Source organism: Pecten maximus, chromosome 5 (assembly GCF_902652985.1).
Source record: "Pecten maximus chromosome 5, xPecMax1.1, whole genome shotgun sequence".
Taxonomy (NCBI): domain Eukaryota; kingdom Metazoa; phylum Mollusca; class Bivalvia; order Pectinida; family Pectinidae; genus Pecten; species Pecten maximus.
Genome location: NC_047019.1, coordinates 33913623 through 33935133, shown reverse-complemented (window position 1 = coordinate 33935133; position 21511 = coordinate 33913623). Strand labels below are relative to the sequence as shown.

Genomic DNA, 21511 nt, shown 5'->3' with positions numbered 1-21511 from the left:
TATTTATGTCCCTCCTCTACACCCCTCCTGTATTTATGTCCCTCCTCTACACCCCTCCCCCCTCTACACCCCTCCTGTATTTATATCCCTCCTCTACACCCCTCCTGTATTTATGTCCCCTCTACACCCCTCCTGTATTTGTGTCCCCCTCTACATCCTCCTGTATTTATGTCCCTCCTCTACACCCCTCCTGTATTTATGTCCCTCCTCTACACCCCTCCCCCCTCTACACCCCTCCTGTATTTGTGTCCCTCCTCTACAACCCTCCTGTATTTATGTCCCTCCTCTACACCCCTCCTGTATTTATGTCCCCTCTACACCCCTACTGTATTTGTGTCCCCCTCTACATCCTCCTGTATTTATGTCCCCTCTACAACCCTCCTGTATTTGTGTCCCCCCTCTACACCCCTCCTGTATTTATGTCCCTCCTCTACACCCCTCCTGTATTTATGTCCCCTCTACACCCCTCCTGTATTTATGTCCCTCCTCTACACCCCTCCTGTATTTATGTCCCCTCTACACCCCTACTGTATTTGTGTCCCCCTCTACATCCTCCTGTATTTATGTCCCCTCTACAACCCTCCTGTATTTATGTCCCTCCTCTACACCCCTCCTGTATTTATGTCCCCTCTACACCCCTCCTGTATTTGTGTCCCCCCTCTACACCCCTCCTGTATTTGTGTCCCCCCCTCTACACCCCTCCTGTATTTATGTCCCTCTCTACACCCTCCTGTATTTATGTCCCCTCTACACACCTCCTGTATTTGTGTCCCCCCTCTACACCCCTCCTGTATTTGTGTCCCCCCTCTACACCCCTCCTGTATTTATGTCCCCTCTACACCCCTCCTGTATTTGTGTCCCTCCTCTACAACCCTCCTGTATTTGTGTCCCTCCTCTACACCCCTCCTGTATTTGTGTCCCTCCTCTACACCCCTCCTGTATTTACGTCCCTCCTCTACACCCCTCCTGTATTTATGTCCCTGCTCTTCAACTCTCCTGCATTAATGTCACCCTCTACACCCCTCATGTTTTCTTGCTTCTCTTTACACCCTTCATGTTTTGATGCCCACGGCCCTCTGCACCCCTCCTGTTTTGATGCCCCCGGCCCTCTGCACCCCTCTTGTTTTCTCCCTTCTGCATCGCTGTAGATCCTTCACTCATACATTCTTTTCCTTATTTGTATTGATGTACAGTTCTTACATACTGATGTTGATGGAGTACCCTTTAAGATATTCCATAGACCCTCGTAGCTTTTTCTACCTATGATAAATTAAAGTTCTCCACCCCAGCTGTGATATTTCTCGTCATCTTCAAGCCCAGATCCCCACCCCAGCTGAGATACTTCTCTTCCTCCTCAAGCCCAGATCCCCACCCCAGCTGTGATACTTCTCTTCCTCCTCAAGCCCAGATCCCCACCCCAGCTGAGATACTTCTCTTCCTCCTCAAGCCCAGATCCCCACCCCAGCTGAGATACTTCTCTTCCTCCTCAAGCCCAGATCCCCACCCCAGCTGAGAAACGTCTCTTCCTCCTCAAGCCCAGATACCCACCCCAGCTGTGATACTTCTCTTCCTCCTCAAGCCCAGATCCCCACCCCAGCTGAGATACGTCTCTTCCTCCTCAAGCCCAGATCCCCACCCCAGCTGTGATACTTCTCTTCCTCCTCAAGCCCAGATCCCCACCCCAGCTAAGATACTTCTCTTCCTCCTCAAGCCCAGATCCCCACCCCAGCTAAGATACTTCTCTTCCTCCTCAAGCCCAGATCCCCACCCCAGCTGAGATACTTCTCTTCCTCCTCAAGCCCAGATACCCACCCCAGCTGAGAAACGTCTCTTCCTCCTCAAGCCCAGATCCCCACCCCAGCTGAGATACTTCTCTTCCTCCTCAAGCCCAGATACCCACCCCAGCTGAGAAACGTCTCTTCCTCCTCAAGCCCAGATCCCCACCCCAGCTAAGATACTTCTCTTCCTCCTCAAGCCCAGATCCCCACCCCAGCTGTGATACTTCTCTTCCTCCTCAAGCCCAGATCCCCACCCCAGCTGAGATACTTCTCTTCCTCCTTAAGCCCAGATCCCCACCCCAGCTGTGATACTTCTCTTCCTCCTTAAGCCCAGATCCCCACCCCAGCTGTGATACTTCTCTTCCTCCTCAAGCCCAGATCCCCACCCTGAGATACCTGTACTCCTGCATGTGTTCCTGTACATTGTACTATAGGTAGCACTGGTAACACCGCACCTGAACCAATGCAGCCCAACAGGAAAAAGGACAAGGCCAAGAACTCCAAGAGTGCTGCTAATTGGACTCTATCCAACACGGGACAAATCCCAAATTTTACCACCAAAAAGAATAAATCTAAGGATAATGTTATTGCTGAGGGTGTTGAAAATGTTGATGATGATGAGTCACCAGATATCCCCATGCTACAAGGTAGGGAGGCGTGGTCTAGTAGGGTCAGGTGACTGCACTGCATGTTAGCCACCCCTAACCCTGCTCAGTGTGTGTCTAACTCCTTCCAAATATATAACAGTTTTACTACTGTACAGCTAGTTAAGCTACACTGTCTGCAGAGCCTGCCAAAGTCAGTAAAAACTAACCTAATAGCCAATATCCTTTTAGAAAATAGGGGAAAAAAGAAGAAATGAAAATATAGAAAATCAGAATTTTCATAAATTATTTTTCCAAATAACATAAGAATAGAATTCAATGATTATGATCAGTATGGATTTTGTAATTGGTTGGCATTGCATACGGTGTCTCTTTAATTAAATGTGTAATCAGTGTTGTGTTTTAGTTTCTCCAGTCTATTTACTGGTCTATCTCTTGCTTAATGAGTGTTCAGAGGGCTGATAGAAGGGGAATAACTCTTTTACTTTTTGTGTCTAACTTTTTACTACTGACACTTTACAGAAGTAGTTAGCTAAAGTAGAACAGTGTTTTGTGTTACAGGTATCCAGATTTTGTTATATGTTTACCTATGATTATTGTAGAATTTAGTGGTTTAGCTAGAATTCATTAATACAGAAAAGTTAACTAAATTATTTTACAGCATTATTGTAACCTGTGATATTTAATATATATAATGGATAATTTCTGAACTCTACAACTTTTTGAGTTAGCTTACCGAGTGCTGTCGATAGCTATACTGTCCATCTTGGTCACTCTAGTGGTGGACGCTAGTTGGCCTGGCTACGTCTATGTAAATGTGATATTTACCTCCTTACACCCGTCCTCATGTGAAAACCCTGCCCATACAAGTTCAAGTTCTTAACTAGCTATGAGTCTTCTGACTCAGTATCATACAAAATGTGATATTTACACAATGACATTCCAGTGAGTGATAAAGTTATCACTTAAATCTGTTACGGTTTAATGAAAGTAAATTAATCAAATAAAAATTAAATGATTTTATCATAAAAATGCTTTATAGATAATTATGCCAAAAAAAAAATCAGTTGTCAGTAGGAATATTGTCATACTTGGACTTCCTGGCTCACCTGTGTCACCATGTTATGTCTTATTGTCTTAAATACAATGTAACAATTAATGGGCGATAAATGTTGATGCGATGTGTTCTGAAGTTTAAGAAAAACACATAAGAAGAAGGGATTTTATTATTCTTAAATGTACAGCTGTGTCTTTAGTTGTACAGCTGAAACAGCTGATAACAGACAAGCTGACACACCACTTAGACTGACTGATAACTGTTAGTAATGTCATTATTTGTTTATAGATATAGACCTTTACATACAAACAGTTTGTTATATATCAATGGAAATTCTCCACAGATAAATGCCAGTATTGTGAATAGATAAAACTCCCAGGTATGAATGTACAACTGGTGTCCATGTTGCTAACAGAACTCTACTTGGGCTGTTTTCTCCATGCCAAAGTTTCTGGGAGGGAGCATATATAGGACTTGTGGGATTCTGTCATTCTGTGTAACATTTGAAGGGTGGAGGAGTTTATGCTTCATCAGTTATATTTCCTAGGAGGAACCTTAGGTCGGATTATCACTTTCTTGGCAAGTGAGGTTTGTTTTATGCCTTGGAGGCTTTTGCCTGTATAGGACTTTCATAAGAAGTGTGGCTTTCGACCATATAGAAGGAATCTATAACTTTTGACTTATATGTACAAGGAGAGAGTGGTTTTTTATATCAGAGGTATAATATCTGTCAATAGGGAGGATTTGTTAAATTAATAAACTTATTTTACGAGGTGAGGAAATTTCAACCCTATATATGTAAATCCAAATCATGGTATATTTCCAAACTAAATGTTTAACTTAAATTGTCCAAATGATGCAAATATGTTAACTGAGATTAATAGAATTGCTTACATGAAACATCTTTGTCAATCGTTGTCAGAATATATATGCTTAAACTGAGCGATAATATTGGGAGTTATTTTCGGATTTTATCATAAGTTGGTATCTAAATCTCATTGAATGGAGAATAAACAACTGTGTTGGAGTAACAGACCATACACAATTACAGGTGTGCAGCTTGATTACAGGTAAAAGACACACAGTCAGTATATATACCTGTGGCGTAGTGGAAGCTTGCTCGCTGGGTGGCTTTTAAGTTTGTAGTAACAACTAGTCTAGCAGAAAGAAACGGTTCAGTGTTTTGTCATTTGAGTCTTTGCCTATTGGTAAATTCAATACGGTCAGGTCATTCATCTAGATACCCGTGTAGGACAATAAAACAGGTAAATTGGAATTCTACTGATCCCATCGTCTGGTCAGACCAAGTGTCACACCAAGTAACTAAGGCTGTACAGACACACTTTCTGGTCGGTGTAACAAAAAGTTAAAATTCTCGATTAGAAGACTGCACATCTGATGGTTCTTTTGGCGAAATATGTTTTCCAGATTCTCAGTGGATTTTACAGATATAATACACAAACTTGAGTGTGAATGGCTAATTGGAAGTCACCTGTAGGATTCACATCCCTATGGAGTTGTATGATTAGAGTTTCTGACCGATGTACAATGTACGATTAAAGTTGTGATCTTTAATTGTTGGCTATATTAATAATGGCTCTGGCTAAAGACCTTCACCTGGAAAGTGGTGGTAGGGCCCGGGTCAATGAAGCTTTTGAGTTTGGCGATTTTGAACACAATGAGTTCTCTTCAGGAGATCAGTTGGATGATCCATGTAAGTGTTTATGTTTTCTTTAGATTATCTCAATATTTAGCAGACCTCATTTATGGTTAGTCGTATTCATTAGCTTGTTATAATCCTTAAAGTTAAAGTCCTTATTTTGGATTGTAAGCGAGGAGTATATGGAATTGTAAATATTTTACTAGTCAACAATTTTTGTTTTTAAGTTTTTCCAATTCATGTGTAATTAATTGTTTAATTGTATAATACATATTTCTCTGATTACAGTCTTTTCAATACTATAAATATGATCCCAAATTATTGAGAGACATGCCAAAATAAGATATGCTCCTGCAGTTGAACAGCAGCTTAATGTAACTATATGAATAATTATAAAAATGGAGATTGTATAAGGTCATTCTACTACATGTGACCTAGTTCCAGTCTCCACTTTCTTTTCTACATATTCAACTGCATGTAGTGTGGTTTTGTAACATCAATCTTCATGACTATAGATTATAAAGTGTGACCTTCACCTCTGTAATATTGATCCAGTACAGTTGGCCTAGCTAGGTCACCAAGATACTCCATGCAATATCTTAAGAATGTGCAAATGTTTGACATCAGTTTAACTACGTCACTGATGCTATACATTGAATAAGGTCAATGTTGTGCCTCACAGTGATACAGACTACACCTTTACAGTGTTGGTTATGGAAGAATGTCGGACATTGTCTGGTCAGGCTGATAACGATCATAAGAATGCACACTATCTTGATGTTGGCACATTTCATTTAGGTTTATCTTTAACATCAAATACTAGAATAGATAAATCCATAACTTTACTGATAAATATTGACCTTGGGTATGAGGAGAGGACACTGGATTCTAGCAATCCTTTAGTTGCCCCATCTTAGATTTTGCATAGACAAAACTTCATTGATGGACACGGAATTGCTCGTTATTTTCATTATCAACCATCAACTTTTTTGAATTCCCCAGCAAATTGGGAATAGATTGATATACATTGGCAAGTATGGATTGATTAATTATCGTACACCAATAAACACATATATTTTTCATAGTATATATTTATATAATAGTTTTTAACTGTTGGCCAATCTGATGGAGATTACAAGCTGGTGTTGTAATATTTACAGAAAATACATGCTAAGGGCATTTTGACTTTATTGATAAACATGGCAGATATATTTACCTTTAATTAACTGTACAAACAGCTGTCAACTGAAGCCAGTATAGCCTACAGAATATTTTTGTTGCTATTAATCATGGTATGTTGATGTTTCATTTTAATTTACTAAAGAACTTCATTGTTATTCCTGATCTCGAGCATTACAGTGTATAAATATGTATACATTGGTGCTACTGCTTGTATAATAATGTCGCTTACCCTAGCTTAACCAGTGTGGTTCTTAAGTGCTGTAGACACAATGTGGTAAAATTAGATCTATACACTTATAGTATATTGGCTAGAAAATCACCACATTTAGAACTTTTTTTTGATATAGCTATTTAACTAATTTATGTTGTAGTTTTCATATATTTTGATAGATCAATTAATTCATTAGAAAGTATGCTCGGTAGAGTAATCAACAGTGTTGTTTAAGGAGTTTGTCGCTAACAATTAACATAAACCATTTTAATGTTTTCTATTCATCATGTTTTAAACTGTTGACATTTTTTTTATTTTTAGTTTTTTTTTTATTTATTTATATATATTTATGTAAAATTTCTTATAAATATATACTTAAATAACCATATTGACCATGGAACTTTCAAATAATATCTTTGTTGTACAGGTCTCTTTACACTGCATGCTTTTGTTAATGACAATGCTCAACTTTGATCGTTATTGAATAATGTTTAATATTTATTTTTAGCTCTAGGTCATTAACGTTATATTCTGCTGAATATTTTACTAGATTTCTCTGAAGATTGCATTGTTATTATGAATATTTAGTGTGGGTCTTAGAGTAATTGAAAGCGTATCCAAATGTAAAGTTTTTATATATTTCAAACTTTTACATATTATCAGATATACCAAGTCATTTATATGCCAGTTTCAAAGTGATTCTCCAAGTTTTTTTTCCTTTTCGTATTGACATAACCCTGGTAAGGATTCCCTAGGAAATGTTTATATGGGAAATATCTTGTACATTTCAGACAATGTAACTCCAAAGAAATCAAAGAACAAGAAAGAGAAAAAACAAAGGAATGCCCAACAAGCAGCATTAGCCGCAGAACGAAGCACAGGGGATAGAGGTGACCGCGGAGAAAGAGGTGGAAACGTCATGTCCATGAGCCCAAATATGGGTGACGATGATGTGGAGGATGTTGATGATAGCAGTGCCCCAATTGTACCCCAACAGCTCCCTCAAGGGAAATCCCCAGCAGGGAGGAATGGCAAGGAGGATTACAACTCGGGAGGGGTGAGGGAAACTGCATTACTAGAAATAATGTCCATTGTTCTAGGAAGGGCCCTTGGCACTTAGTCATTTAAAGATGGCAACACTACAAAATAGAGATGGCAACACTACACAATAGAGATTCCAAAGTCGTAGTCATTTAAAGATACCAACACTACACAATAGAGATGGCAACACTACAAAATAGAGGTGGCAACACTACAAAATAGAGATCGCAACACTACAAAATAGAGATCGCAACACTACAAAATAGAGATGGCAACACTACAAAATAGAGATGGCAACACTACAAAATAGAGATGGCAACACTACACAATAGAGATTCCAAAGTCGTAGTCATTTAAAGATACCAACACTACACAATAGAGATGGCAACACTACACATAGAGATGGCAACACTACAAAATAGAGATCGCAACACTACAAAATAGAGATCGCAACACTACAAAATAGAGATGGCAACACTACAAAATAGAGATGGCAACACTACAAAATAGAGATGGCAACACTACACAATAGAGATGGCAACACTACACAATAGAGATGGCAACACTACACAATAGAGATTCCAAAGCCGTAGTCATTTAAAGATACCAACACTACACAATAGAGATGGCAACACTACACAATAGAGATGGCAACACTACACAATAGAGATGGCAACACTACACAATAGAGATGGCAACACTACAAAATAGAGATGGCAACACTACACAATAGAGATGGCAACACTACACAATAGAGATGGCAACACTACACAATAGAGATGGCAACACTACACAATAGAGATTCCAAAGTCGTAGTCATTTAAAGATACCAACACTACACAATAGAGATGGCAACACTACAAAATAGAGATGGCAACACTACACAATAGAGATGGCAACACTACACAATAGAGATGGCAACACTACAAAATAGAGATGGCAACACTACAAAATAGAGATGGCAACACTACAAAATAGAGATGGCAACACTACACAATAGAGATGGCAACACTACACAATAGAGATGGCAACACTACACAATAGAGATTCCAAAGTCGTAGTCATTTAAAGATACCAACACTACACAATAGAGATGGCAACACTACACAATAGAGATGGCAACACTACACAATAGAGATGGCAACACTACACAATAGAGATGGCAACACTACAAAATAGAGATGGCAACACTACACAATAGAGATATACCCAAGGCAATATTTGTTCTAACATGAAGTCTGAATTGGGAATGAGCCCTTGCTTAAGTCATGAACATGGTGACATTTGCACAAAAAGAAATTAATGCAAGTTATAATTTTGTTGTGTTCAGAATGATGCAAAAATATACTAAATTCAAATTAGTAGAAGCAAACTGGAAAATATCACCTAACATTGATGTATAGACCATCCTTTCTCAGGGTTCATTTTGTATACACCAAATTCACTCTTGGCAGATTTAGCTTTCCAGGACATCCATGAAGTTGCATCTCACATGCAGGGTTGATAAAAATTGTAATGTTAGCACCTAGAACTGAGTTTATACTTATCAACTATACGTTGTGTATTTTGTGAATTTTCTTTTTAATTTAATGAGGGTAAATACGTTAATATACTAATGTTTTGGGAAACAATTTACTTTGGTCAGTTGGTAGTGATAATTGATGATATCAATATAAATGATCAATAATTCAAGTGAAATACAAATACATCGGAGGTTTAATGCTGGAGCAATGTTAAAAGTTTTACTAGTGAAGATACTAGTGAAGAGCTGTAACTCTGTATATGAAATGAACCCTTGTCTAACAAAGATGGATGTAGATATGCATTGCATGTACTGGTATGTATAGAAATACATATAATAAATGCAATTACAGTTAAGATAAAAACACAATCCATAATATTTATATGGGTCTGAATTTGTTTTAGAATGATTTGGATGATGATGGAGACGAGGTTCAAGGGGCCATGGGGCGTACTCTCACTCCAGACATTACAGAGAACCTTGATGCTTTTGTGTTCAAACCAGCCCCACAGGGTCAAACAGTAAAATGTCGCATTACTAGGGACAAAAAAGGTGTGGACCGTGGGATCTATCCGACCTACTATCTACATGTAGAGAGGGAGGACGGAAAAAAGGTGAGTGGAGCTGTCAGAAAACTGAAAACTTACATGGATATTTTCTATTAATGTGTATGATATCGATGTTTTTTTCCTTTTGATATGTTTTAATGGTTCTCAAGCTTTTGCCAAGTCTTAATTTATAGAGCTTGAATGGATGTATGAATATCAAACTTTTGAATTGCTACCTGTCAAAACACTGATGATGCCAGCATTGTTATTTGTAGTTATAGGCTTGTTAAATAACATTAATTTCATAAATCTTGTAGAGTATGAAATTGAAACTTGTAAGACGATCCTCTATTTTCTTTATTTAACATATTCTGCCTTTAATCCTATTAAAATCACAACAGTAACAGGACAACATATCGGGAAGTATGTATGTCACAGCAAAAGCATATAGTGTAAGAGTTTTGAGCTGGAATTCTATAGAATAACTTTATTGAAACATCACCAAATGAGGTTTTATAGGATTTTGTTCTTGCTTGATTTCAGATATTTTTATTAGCGGGTAGAAAAAGAAAGAAGAGTAAGACATCCAACTACCTAATATCTACGGACCCAACAGATCTGTCGCGAGGCGGAGAGGCATATGTCGGAAAGTTGCGGTCAAACTTACTTGGAACACACTTTACCCTGTTTGACAATGGGGACAACCCAAAACAGAACTATGAGAATGCAAGAAAGGAACTGATTGGAGTCGTCTATGTAAGTATAGGGTAGCCAGGTGTGGTGCCATAAACAACAGATATGTTGGACATTCTGTGGGGATAACTAAGTCTATTACATATACAAGGACATGTGTTTGTTAGTCCAGTAAATTGGGTGGTATTCAATTTCAGTTAATAATTAATTAGTTATCAATAATATTTAAATCAGCTGAAGATTTGTACACAGAAATCCGTATTTCTCACATTCAGTGTGACACACTGGTTATCGGTAGGGTTTTAATGTTTTTGTTGTGAATATTTTTATAATTAATTCCAGGATTAAAAGTATTCTGATAATACAGGTTGCAAATAAAGAATCTTGACACATAATTATAAAAAAATTAATTTCAGGAAACGAATGTGTTGGGATTCAAAGGACCAAGAAAGATGACCATTATTATCCCAGGCATGAACCTTGACCACGAGAGAGTAGACATCAAGCCGCGATCAGTAAGTCATACACTTCTCTTAGTGTTTCTGACCTGTTAGGAGTATCAAGGGTCGACCCTTAGTGTCTCTGACCTGTTAGGAGTATCAAAGGTCGACCCTTAGTGTGTCTGACCTGTTAGGAGTATCAAGGGTCGACCCTTAGTGTCTCTGACCTGTTAGGAGTAGCAAGGGTCAACCCTTAGTGTCTCTGACCTGTTAGGGGTATCAAGGGTCGACCCTTAGTGTGTCTGACCTGTTAGGAGTAGAAGGGGTCGACCCTTAGTGTCTCTGACCTGTTAGGAGTATCAAGGGTCGACCCTTAGTGTGTCTGACCTGTTAGGAGTAGCAAGGGTCGACCCTTAGTGTCTCTGACCTGTTAGGAGTATCAAGGGTCGACCCTTAGTGTCTCTGACCTGTTAGGAGTATCAAAGGTCGACCCTTAGTGTGTCTGACCTGTTAGGAGTAGCAAGGGTCGACCCTTAGTGTCTCTGACCTTTTAGGAGTATCAAGGGTCGATCCTTAGTGTCTCTGACCTGTTAGGAGTATCAAGGGTCGACCCTTAGTGTGTCTGACCTGTTAGGAGTAGAAGGGGTCAACCCTTAGTGTGTCTGACCTGTTAGGAGTATCAAGGGTCGACCCTTAGTGTCTCTGACCTGTTAGGAGTATCAAAGGTCAACCCTTAGTGTCTCTGACCTGTTAGGAGTATCAAGGGTCGACCCTTAGTGTGTCTGACCTGTTAGGAGTAGCAGGGGTCGACCCGTAGTGTCTCTGACCTGTTAGGGGTATCAAGGGTTGACCCTTAGTGTCTCTGACCTGTTAGGAGTATCAAGGGTCGACCCTTAGTGTGTCTGACCTGTTAGGAGTAGCAGGGGTCGACCCGTAGTGTCTCTGACCTGTTAGGAGTAGCAAGGGTCGACCCTTAGTGTGTCTGACCTGTTAGGAGTAGCAAGGGTCAACCCTTAGTGTCTCTGACCTGTTAGGAGTATCAAGGGTCGACCCTTAGTGTCTCTGACCTGTTAGGAGTAGCAAGGGTAGACCCTTAGTGTCTCTGACCTGTTAGGAGTAGCAAGGGTCGACCCTTAGTGTCTCTGACCTGTTAAGAGTAGCAAGGGTCGACCCTTAGTGTCTCTGACCTGTTAGGAGTATCAAGGGTCGACCCTTAGTGTCTCTGACCTGTTAGGAGTAGCAAGGGTCAACCCTTATTTTCTCCGACCTGTTAGGAGTATCAAGGGTCGACTCTTAGTGTCTCTGACCTGTTAGGAGTATCAAGGTCGACCCTTAGTGTCTTTGACCTGTTAGGAGTAGCAAGGGTCGACCCTTAGTCTCTCTGACCTGTTAGGAGTAGAAGGGGTCGACCCTTAGTGTCTCTGACCTGTTAAGAGTAGCAAGGGTTGACTAGTGTCTCTGACTTGTTAGGAGTATCAAGGGTCGACCCTTAGTGTCTCTGACCTGTTAGGAGTATCAAGGTCGACCCTTAGTGTCTCTGACCTGTTAGGAGTAGAAGGGGTCGACCCTTAGTGTCTCTGACTTGTTAGGAGTATCAAGGGTCGACCCTTAGTGTGTCTGACCTGTTAGGAGTATCAAGGGTCGACCCTTAGTGTCTCTGACCTGTTAGGAGTATCAAGGGTTGACCCTTAGTGTCTCTGACCTGTTAGGAGTAGCAAGGGTCGACCCTTAGTGTCTCTCACCTGTGAGGAGTAGCAAGGGTCGACCCTTCGGTTTCATTGACATTTGAAAACTGCTTACAGGGAGCTGTCACCCTCACCGTACCTTGCAATTATCTGTCAATCATCTTTATATCTTTTATGATACAGAGATGTCAACAGTAGGCTGATCAATGACTTCATTGAAGAAAATAAAATAAAAGTATGTTGGAGTGAAGATAATTAGAAATTCTGATGAACACTAAAAGTACCCCACAGTATATGTAATGCTAGCCAATCTAATCTGTGTGGTTTATATCAGATGGTGTCCTTATGTTGTTTGTACACATGTTTGTTTGAGTTAATGGAAGCAAACAGCGTATAATTACATTGCAATGTAGTCAATTTGCCCAAATTTAATCTCTTGCAAAACTGTTTGTCAGATTAATTGATTCAGATAAAAGTAAGGTGTTTGAAATATTTTTATCAACTGCATGTTGTATATACAAAATTAACTGTGTTTTGTTGCACGACAGGATAATGATGGCCTTATCGACAGATGGAAGAGGAAGAATATGGAGAACATTCTGGAGTTACACAACAAAACTCCTGTGTGGAATGATGGTAAATACAAGCAAATTTTTGAAAGTGTTGTATGAATTGCCTCCCTTTGATCAGATTCTACAAGTATAAGCTCATGATCACACTGGTATGTTAACAGTTAGCCACTTCTTTCCCTAACAAATTAGTTTTTTCCCCTGGAGGAGGAAGAAAGGGAGTGAATTGGCTGTTACACTCGGCTTTTGTCAATTAGTTATGTATGTTGTATTGGGAATCAATTTCATAATTGATCATCACCATTTCTTAAACTCGATGATCGATTATTAATTGATCATGAACAGAAAGGGAAATATCTGCAAAAATATTAACCAAAATAGGGGAAAATGTTGTGGATATGTTTTAGACATCTAGCTATGTTTTTAGCCCACCATCATCAGATGGTGGGCTATTCAAATCGCCCTGCGTCCGTGGTCCGTCGTCCGTCCGTCCGTCCGTCCGTCCGTCCCTCCGTCCGTCCGTCCGTCCCTCCGTCCGTAAACAATTCTTGTTATCGCTATTTCTCAGAAATTACTGAAGGGATCTTTCTGAAATTTCATATTTAGGTTCCCCTTGGTGCCTAGTTATGCATATTGCATTTTGAGACCAATCTGAAAACAACATGGCCGACAGGCAGCCATCTTGGATTTTGACAATTGAAGTTTGTTATCGCTATTTCTCAGAAACTATTGAGGGGATCTTTCTGAAATTTCATATGTAGGTTCCCCTTGGTGCCTAGTTATGCATATTGCATTTTGAGACCAATCTGAAAACAACATGGCCGACAGGCAGCCATCTTGGATTTTGACAAATGAAGTTTGTTATCGCTATTTCTCAGAAACTATGGAGGGGATCTTTCTGAAATTTCATATGTAGGTTCCCCTTGGTGCCTAGTTATGCATATTGCATTTTGAGACCAATCTGAAAACAACATGGCCGACAGGCAGCCATCTTGGATTTTGACAATTGAAGTTTGTTATCGCTATTTCTCAGAAACTATTGAGGGGATCTTTCTGAAATTTCATATGTAGGTTCCCCTTGGTGCCTAGTTATGCATATTGCATTTTGAGACCAATCTGAAAACAACATGGCCGACAGGCAGCCATCTTGGATTTTGACAATTGAAGTTTGTTATCGCTATTTCTCAGAAACTAATAAGGGGATCTTTCTGAAATTTTATATGTAGGTCCCCCTCAGTGCCTACTTATGCATATTGAATTTTGAGACTAATCGGAAAACAACATGGCCGACAGGCAGCCATCTTGGATTTTGACAATTGAAGTTTGTTATCGCTATTTCTGAGAAAGCACTGAAGGGATCTTTCTCAAATTTCATATGAAGGTTCCTCTTGGTGCCTAGTTAGGCATATTGCATTTTGAGACCAATTGGAAAACAACATGGCCGACAGGCAGCCATCTTGGATTTTGACAATTGAAGTTTGTTATCGCTATTTCTCAGAAACTAATGAAGGGATCTTTCTGAAATTTCATATGTAGGTTCCCCTTGGTGCCTAGTTATGCATATTGCATTTTGAGACTAATCGGAAAACAACATGGCCGACAGGCAGCCATCTTGGATTTTGACAATTGAAGTTTGTTATCGCTATTTCTCAGAAACTTATGAAGGGATCTTTCTGAAATTTCATATGTAGGTTTCCCTCGGTGCTTAGTTATGCATATTGCATTTTGAGACCAATCTGAAAACAACATGGCCGACAGGCAGCCATCTTGGATTTTGACAATTGAAGTTTGTTATCGCTATTTCTGAGAAAGTACTGAATGGATCTTTCTCAAATTTCATATGTAGGTTTCCCTCAGTGCGTAGTTATGCATATTGCATTTTGAGACCAATCGAAAAACAACATGGCCGACAGGCAGCCATCTTGGATTTTGACAATTGAAGATTGTTATCGCTATTTATCAGAAATTGCTGAAAGGATCTTTCTGAATTTCATTTGTAGGTTGCCCTCTGTGCCTAGTTATGCATATTGGATTTTGAGACCAGTCAGAAAACAACCTGGCTGACAGGCAGCCATCTTGTATTTTGAAAATTGAAGTTTGTTATCGCTATTGTACAGAAGGTACTGAAGGGATTTTTCTCAAATTTCATATGTAGGTTCCCCATGGTCCCTGGTATTGCATTTTGGGACCAATCGGAAAACAACATGGCCGACAGACAGCCATTATCGCTAAATCTTAAATTTTATATATAGGTTCCCCTTGTTTGAAAAGTACTAGAGGGCTGTTTCTGAATTTACACAGATTAGTAATATAAGACTTAGAGGAAGGGAAAAGTAGAGAAAAGATCAATCTGACATGGAACCTATAAAGATCATTCAATGGTGGGCGCCAAGATCCCTCTGGGATCTCTTGTTAAGATATTGTTTTAATGCATTTTTATTTCAATTCACCTGTGATATTGTTCATTTATTAATTGTTGAAGTCGGCTGTAAATCTTGAAAATTTCCATGTCATAGACAAACCACATGATTGATCATAGAAATCATAGGTAAAACGACTAATCATTGATTAAATTGATTAATCGGAACGATACTATATTCATGCATGAGCTGGGGTATGTTAGGGCTGCCATATGGAACAGTTTCAGATGGGAAGTATATGATGTATAATTTTTCTTCTTAAATAAGCACATGTATTGCTTAGCAGTAATCATTGAATAATCATTATGTACCACTGTTATAAAACAGCCTTAGTATAGTACCCTTCAATGTGTTAGCAATCTAGTTTATACCATACTTACTACACTAAAAGTCCTGGTTTGGCAGACATTTGTACATGTCACAGCAAGTCTAGCACCACCATTAGTTTGTGACTGAAGTGACAAGTTACAATTACAGATGATCAAATTTTTTTTTAATTTCAGAAACACAATCCTATGTGCTGAACTTTCATGGACGGGTAACACAAGCTTCTGTGAAAAATTTCCAAATAGTCCACGATAATGATGGTAAGTTTACAGAATTTTAGAGTTTTTTCAAAGCTCTCTTAGCATATCTCCAACACTGTTTAAGATATGTTTACAAAACTTTCTGTCAATCATTTGGTCTAGTTGTATCTTTGCCTATGGACCAATTTATCAGTTTCAATATTTTATGTTTACCATGGAAAGTAAAAGTAAATTTCACTGATTTCAACATTTCTGGAGTACCATATATCTCCCAAATCAGTCAAGATAACTTCAGAAATATGATATTTCTTGAATTACCACGGAAACGAAAAGGCAATAGAGCTTAGATAATTTCTTTTTTCTTTTCCAGTTGACTACATTGTGATGCAGTTTGGTCGTGTGGCAGAGGATGTGTTTACTCTGGATTTTAACTACCCACTTTGTGCTGTTCAGGCCTTTGGCATAGCCCTTTCCAGTTTTGACAGTAAATTAGCGTGCGAGTGATAGCAAACTCGTAAAACCACATGTTGTTCAGTTTCAAATATGTGATATTTAACTGAATTCATCGCACTCCGTCATAGCTCAAAATCACTACATGTGATGCCAGCAGATTAGAGAAGGGAGCTAATTCACAAACCCTTTGACACCAAATGAAGACCTGTAGTACAGTGTAAGGGAGGTAACTCTTAGGAAACCTCTTTAGTTGCATTTGTGATGCTGTTAGTGGGGTATTCAATACTACCTAGTGGGCTAGGGCATGCAATGTTGTGGACAAGTATCTAATCGTGTTGGCAGATACACAGAATTAGGAGCTGTACATGTTCATTTAAGTTAAACATGTTTTTTAACATTATTAAGCATAAATGGTAGAAATAAAGTAATTAAATACAAATGGTATATTTTCCATGTTTGGTGGTTCAAACACAAGTAGATTAATTAATTGTTTAGGAAGATAGTCATTTCTGTTGTAATTTCACATCAAAAAGCACACACCACATTGACAATAGTGCTCTATACTTTACTACTCTGCTATATCTAGTATTGGTGACATCACCAGACCAGTCCCGGTATCCTAGTATTGGTGACATCACCAGACCAGTCCTGGTATCCTAGTATTGGTGACATTACCAGACCGGTCCTGGTATCCTAGTATTGGTGACATCACCAGACCGGTCCTGGTATCCTTGTATTGGTGACATTACCAGACCAGTCCTGGTATCCTAGTATTGGTGACATTACCAGACCGGTCCTGGTATCCTAGTATTGGTGACATCACCAGACCGGTCCCGGTATCCTAGTATTGGTGACATCACCAGACCAGTCCCGGTATCCTGGTATTGGTGACATCACCAGACCAGTCCCGGTATCCTAGTATTGGTGACATCACCAGACCAGTCCCGGTATCCTGGTATTGGTGACATCACCAGACCAGTCCTGGTATCCTAGTATTGGTGACATCACCAGACCAGTCCCGGTATCCTAGTATTGGTGACATCACCAGACCAGTCCCGGTATCCTGGTATTGGTGACATCACCAGACCAGTCCCGGTATCCTGGTATTGGTGACATTACCAGACCAGTCCTGGAATCCTAGTATTGGTGACATCACCAGACCGGTCCCGGTATCCTAGTATTGGTGACATCACCAGACCAGTCCCGGTATCCTAGTATTGGTGACATCACCAGACCAGTCCTGGTATCCTAGTATTGGTGACATTACCAGACCAGTCCTGGTATCCTAGTATTGGTGACATTACCAGACCAGTCCTGGTATCCTAGTATTGGTTACATCACCAGACCAGTCCTGGTATCCTAGTATTGGTGACATCACCAGACCGGTCCTGGTATCCTAGTATTGGTGACATCACCAGACCAGTCCCGGTATCCTAGTATTGGTGACATTACCAGACCAGTCCTGGTATCCTAGTATTGGTGACATCACCAGACCAGTCCTGGTATCCTAGTATTGGTGACATCACCAGACCAGTCCTGGAATCCTAGTATTGGTGACATCACCAGACCAGTCCTGGTGTCCAGCTAGAATTAACCTTCGAGTACTAACAAACCTGGTAGGTGGTTTCCAAGATACTGTTCTGATGCCAAGGCATGTCATTTTAGAAAGTTCATCATTGGGAATGTAAATATTCATATTGATATGAACGCCAAAGATTGTTTACAAGGGAATGCATGTGGTGGGTAAAAGATTTTAATTTTGTTTTGACAAAAAGGTCGAGAATTATTTTGAGAGTAGAAGGTTGTAATTTTGTGTCTGGTGTAAGGTATACCTGTTGCCCTGCCATTTTATTATTTGGCTGGTTAATGACGGGTTACGGTTGTCATTGTGAACAATTTTATTTCAGTGTAACATAATTCATTGGAATCAGTGTGGACTGGAACATATTTCAACTGGCCTATGTAGCCATTTACCTATCCTAATCTTCATCATTTATAAAACTTTTTTTATTAATTGGTCTTGTGAAATTTGGATGATTTTACACAATTTTCCTCCTGTGTAAACAAGCTATCATTAATATGTACATAAATAATTCATAATATAAATCATATCACTTTGTTTTTGTGAATGGATTGTAATGTTTGACTACAATGAGAAACACAACTAGACATCATGGTGTTGAAGACTGAGAGCTTTCATATTCACTTATCTTCATTTTGTTAGATCAGAAAGTTACCAGTTAGATGATGACATTAATCCTGTTATTTTTTTAATGAGAATGTAGAATGCAAACCTGTTAAATGTTCCATATTTGAACACCAGGTTTTAGGTGTGGCTAATGTCCTAAATATTTGTGAACATCAGGTTTTAAGTGTGACTAATGTCCTAGATATTTGTGAATGTCAGGTTTAAGGAGTGGCTAATGCCCTAAATGTTTTTTGTGAATGTCAGGTTTTAGGCATCCCACATTCACATTGACATAAGGTACAGCCTTCGGACCAATTTAGGAAGGATCTAATGCATCACACTCATCATAAGTGTTTCCCATGTACACTGATCATTTTATTTTCAGACAGTATGTGTGTAATTTGATCAGAGGTGTAGAATGTTGATTCTGTTATTTAAAGGAATTCTTTATATGAACCCTGCACAATCCTGCCAACAGGTTTAAACTGGATTATATTTTTGTGATTGAGTTTTGGAAAATTGCATTTCCAGCAAAAATTCTTGTCTCCTTCTGTCTGTGCTCTTATTTTTTTATCTTCATAATTTAATTTGATTTTATGATGGTGGTGATGATGACCAGATTGCTCTTTTTAAGTGAGAGGAGTCTGATCACATTGCAAACATGTATATGTGTATCTCTTGTAAATTGTAAATTTGAGTGGCTTTAATATTTTTCAATGAAATATAAAAGTTTGAAGCACTGAGCAGTTTTATAAAGATGTGGAAGTGATATCATTAAAGGTCGTTCATCTGTAACATCTTTTGTTTCATCAGACCAATAGTCATATTATCTGTGATGTCCACATCCAAGGTAGAGGTTATAGTGTTAATTCTTGTTAGAGTGTTGACTTACAGTGTTCGACCAGGGGCAGTTCGTGTCTACATAGTACAGTTATATTCAAATGATACATAGGTAAATTGGTAGGAATAAATCTGATTTTCAGAGACTTTTTAAGATAGAAATCTTATAAAAGAATATCTGTCAGAAATGTAAGTTAAGATGTTGGATAATAATGTTGTCCAACACAGGTTAAATTTATCTGGCACATAAAGCTGAATTTTATAAAAAAAAAAAAAATTTAAAAAAAAATCTATTTCTACCATTAAAAGTAGTTTTTTCATTGACAAGTCCAGAAAACGGTAAGGAAGTTTTAAAAAAATACCAAAAACATACACATCAAGATAAAGAATTGCCAAAACAAAACCATTTTTCTACCCTATATTTCCTTGCTAGAAGAAAAAATGATTTCACTTGGTAAAAGGTTGTGATTTTGAGAATGAAAAATATTTTTGCTTGATATATCTGTCTTCTGTTAAACACACTGTGAGAATGGATCGTGGTTTCTTATCTATTTATGACAGATGGGCAAGAGTGCATTTTGTTGATTACTTGGTTACTGCTTGGTTGCTAGGCTACTAGCATTGGTTGTTTTGAATCATTATTTATTGCCATTTGATGGGTTGTCCATGTCACATGATTTCAATTAAATGTCTTAATGAGTTGTAAATATCAAATGTTCTGTAATTGTTGTTTGACCTACTAGCTGATAAATGCAAGCGTATGGTTTGGTTAAAAGTAGTAGATAACTCGATCGCCTCTCTCCATTTTTAATTTTAAGATGAAGGTGAGAGAATTGAAAGAGTTTATCATCTTTGATGTGACAAGTTGAAGTTTTTCTTGATGAGAGGATATGAATTTGCAAAGCTGATATGTTTTTTTTTCAATTTTTATTTTTTTTCCCCCTTGAAATGCAATATTGTAAAATGTGATAATTGTACGAGATGTCGTGTGCCTACCGCGGTGAAACGTTCCAAATATTAATTTATGTACATAGTTTGTTAGTGGACATGAGGATTGATGACCCTTGAATAGACTTGTCATAATGAGAGTTGTTTGTATTCTATGAGTTTCATAAATATATATGAGGCTCATATATTATCTTAATTTTTTAAGTGCTAATAATTATTTTATTTAATATATGATTTCATAAGCATTTCCATTCACCAGCATTGTAACAAAAATGGACATTTCAAGAAATCCTTAGTTACTTAAAGCTAGCAATGCATGATGTTGATAAAGAGGTAACAGGATGGAGGGATTTACAACAAACTTGATAAATCAAGGAAATTTTAACCTGTGTATATTGCATGAAAAAATCCTGAAAAAGTCCAATCTTTCATGAAATTACAGTATATATAAACTGATTGTTCCAAACGCTATTTCTCTTGAAGTTGTACAAATACCATGTTGTAATGCCACCAGGAATTCTATCACTGACCAAACAATTCAGGTTTTCTGTCATTTGACAATACAAATGTAATTTTTTTTTTTTAAAAACAGCTTTGCTGAGCAATTTTGTTTTACTGCTACATGTATGTAAAATGGAGGATGACTGTAAAACTGGTATCTGAGCAGATACTATATATTTTGACCAATGAATTATTTTTCATGTTTTTCTATCATAAATGTGTCATAGACATTATACAAATACAACGCTGATACAGACAAATACACAGAAATAACTGTTTATACATACATGGTATGTAGTATCATATAACAAACTATCTAGTATGTATATCAAATATGTACAACACAATATTCTTAATTAGTAGCACATTCATAACTTTTAGAACTGATTATAAGTCTTTAAGTCCAGTACCAATGGGTAACAGGACATACGCTTTTGTCTTACTGAAAAACAGAATATAGTATCTAGTAAATGAGAATGGCATCATGATTGATTGACAGGGACCTCTTGGTTTTAGATAAAACACTAGAAAAGTAAATCAGTATTTAACACAGACTTCTGGGTCCACATTAGTATTATGTTGTTGTACAGAGGTGACTTGTATCCAACCATTAGTCTTAGTTCTCTGGCTTATTGCTTTTTTA

General features: G+C 38.3%; 1 protein-coding gene across 5 annotated transcripts in view; it reads left to right on the top strand.

The window, feature by feature from the left end:
- Positions 1–20947, top strand: part of LOC117327856 (tubby-related protein 3-like) — a 76549-nt gene extending 55602 nt beyond the window's left edge. For 2 of the 5 annotated variants that reach the window (XM_033885062.1, XM_033885060.1), the window contains 8 exons: positions 2213–2425; positions 7285–7550; positions 9461–9670; positions 10148–10360; positions 10714–10812; positions 12971–13058; positions 15915–15998; positions 16309–20947. In XM_033885062.1, the coding sequence (XP_033740953.1) occupies positions 2213–2425; positions 7285–7550; positions 9461–9670; positions 10148–10360; positions 10714–10812; positions 12971–13058; positions 15915–15998; positions 16309–16442 (1307 nt within the window). In that variant the 3' untranslated portion in view covers positions 16443–20947. The remainder of the gene's footprint in view (positions 1–2212; positions 2426–7284; positions 7551–9460; positions 9671–10147; positions 10361–10713; positions 10813–12970; positions 13059–15914; positions 15999–16308) is intronic. The other 3 variants (XR_004532742.1, XM_033885059.1, XM_033885063.1) reach the window with 3 other exon arrangements.
- The last annotated feature ends 564 nt before the right edge of the window (positions 20948–21511 follow it).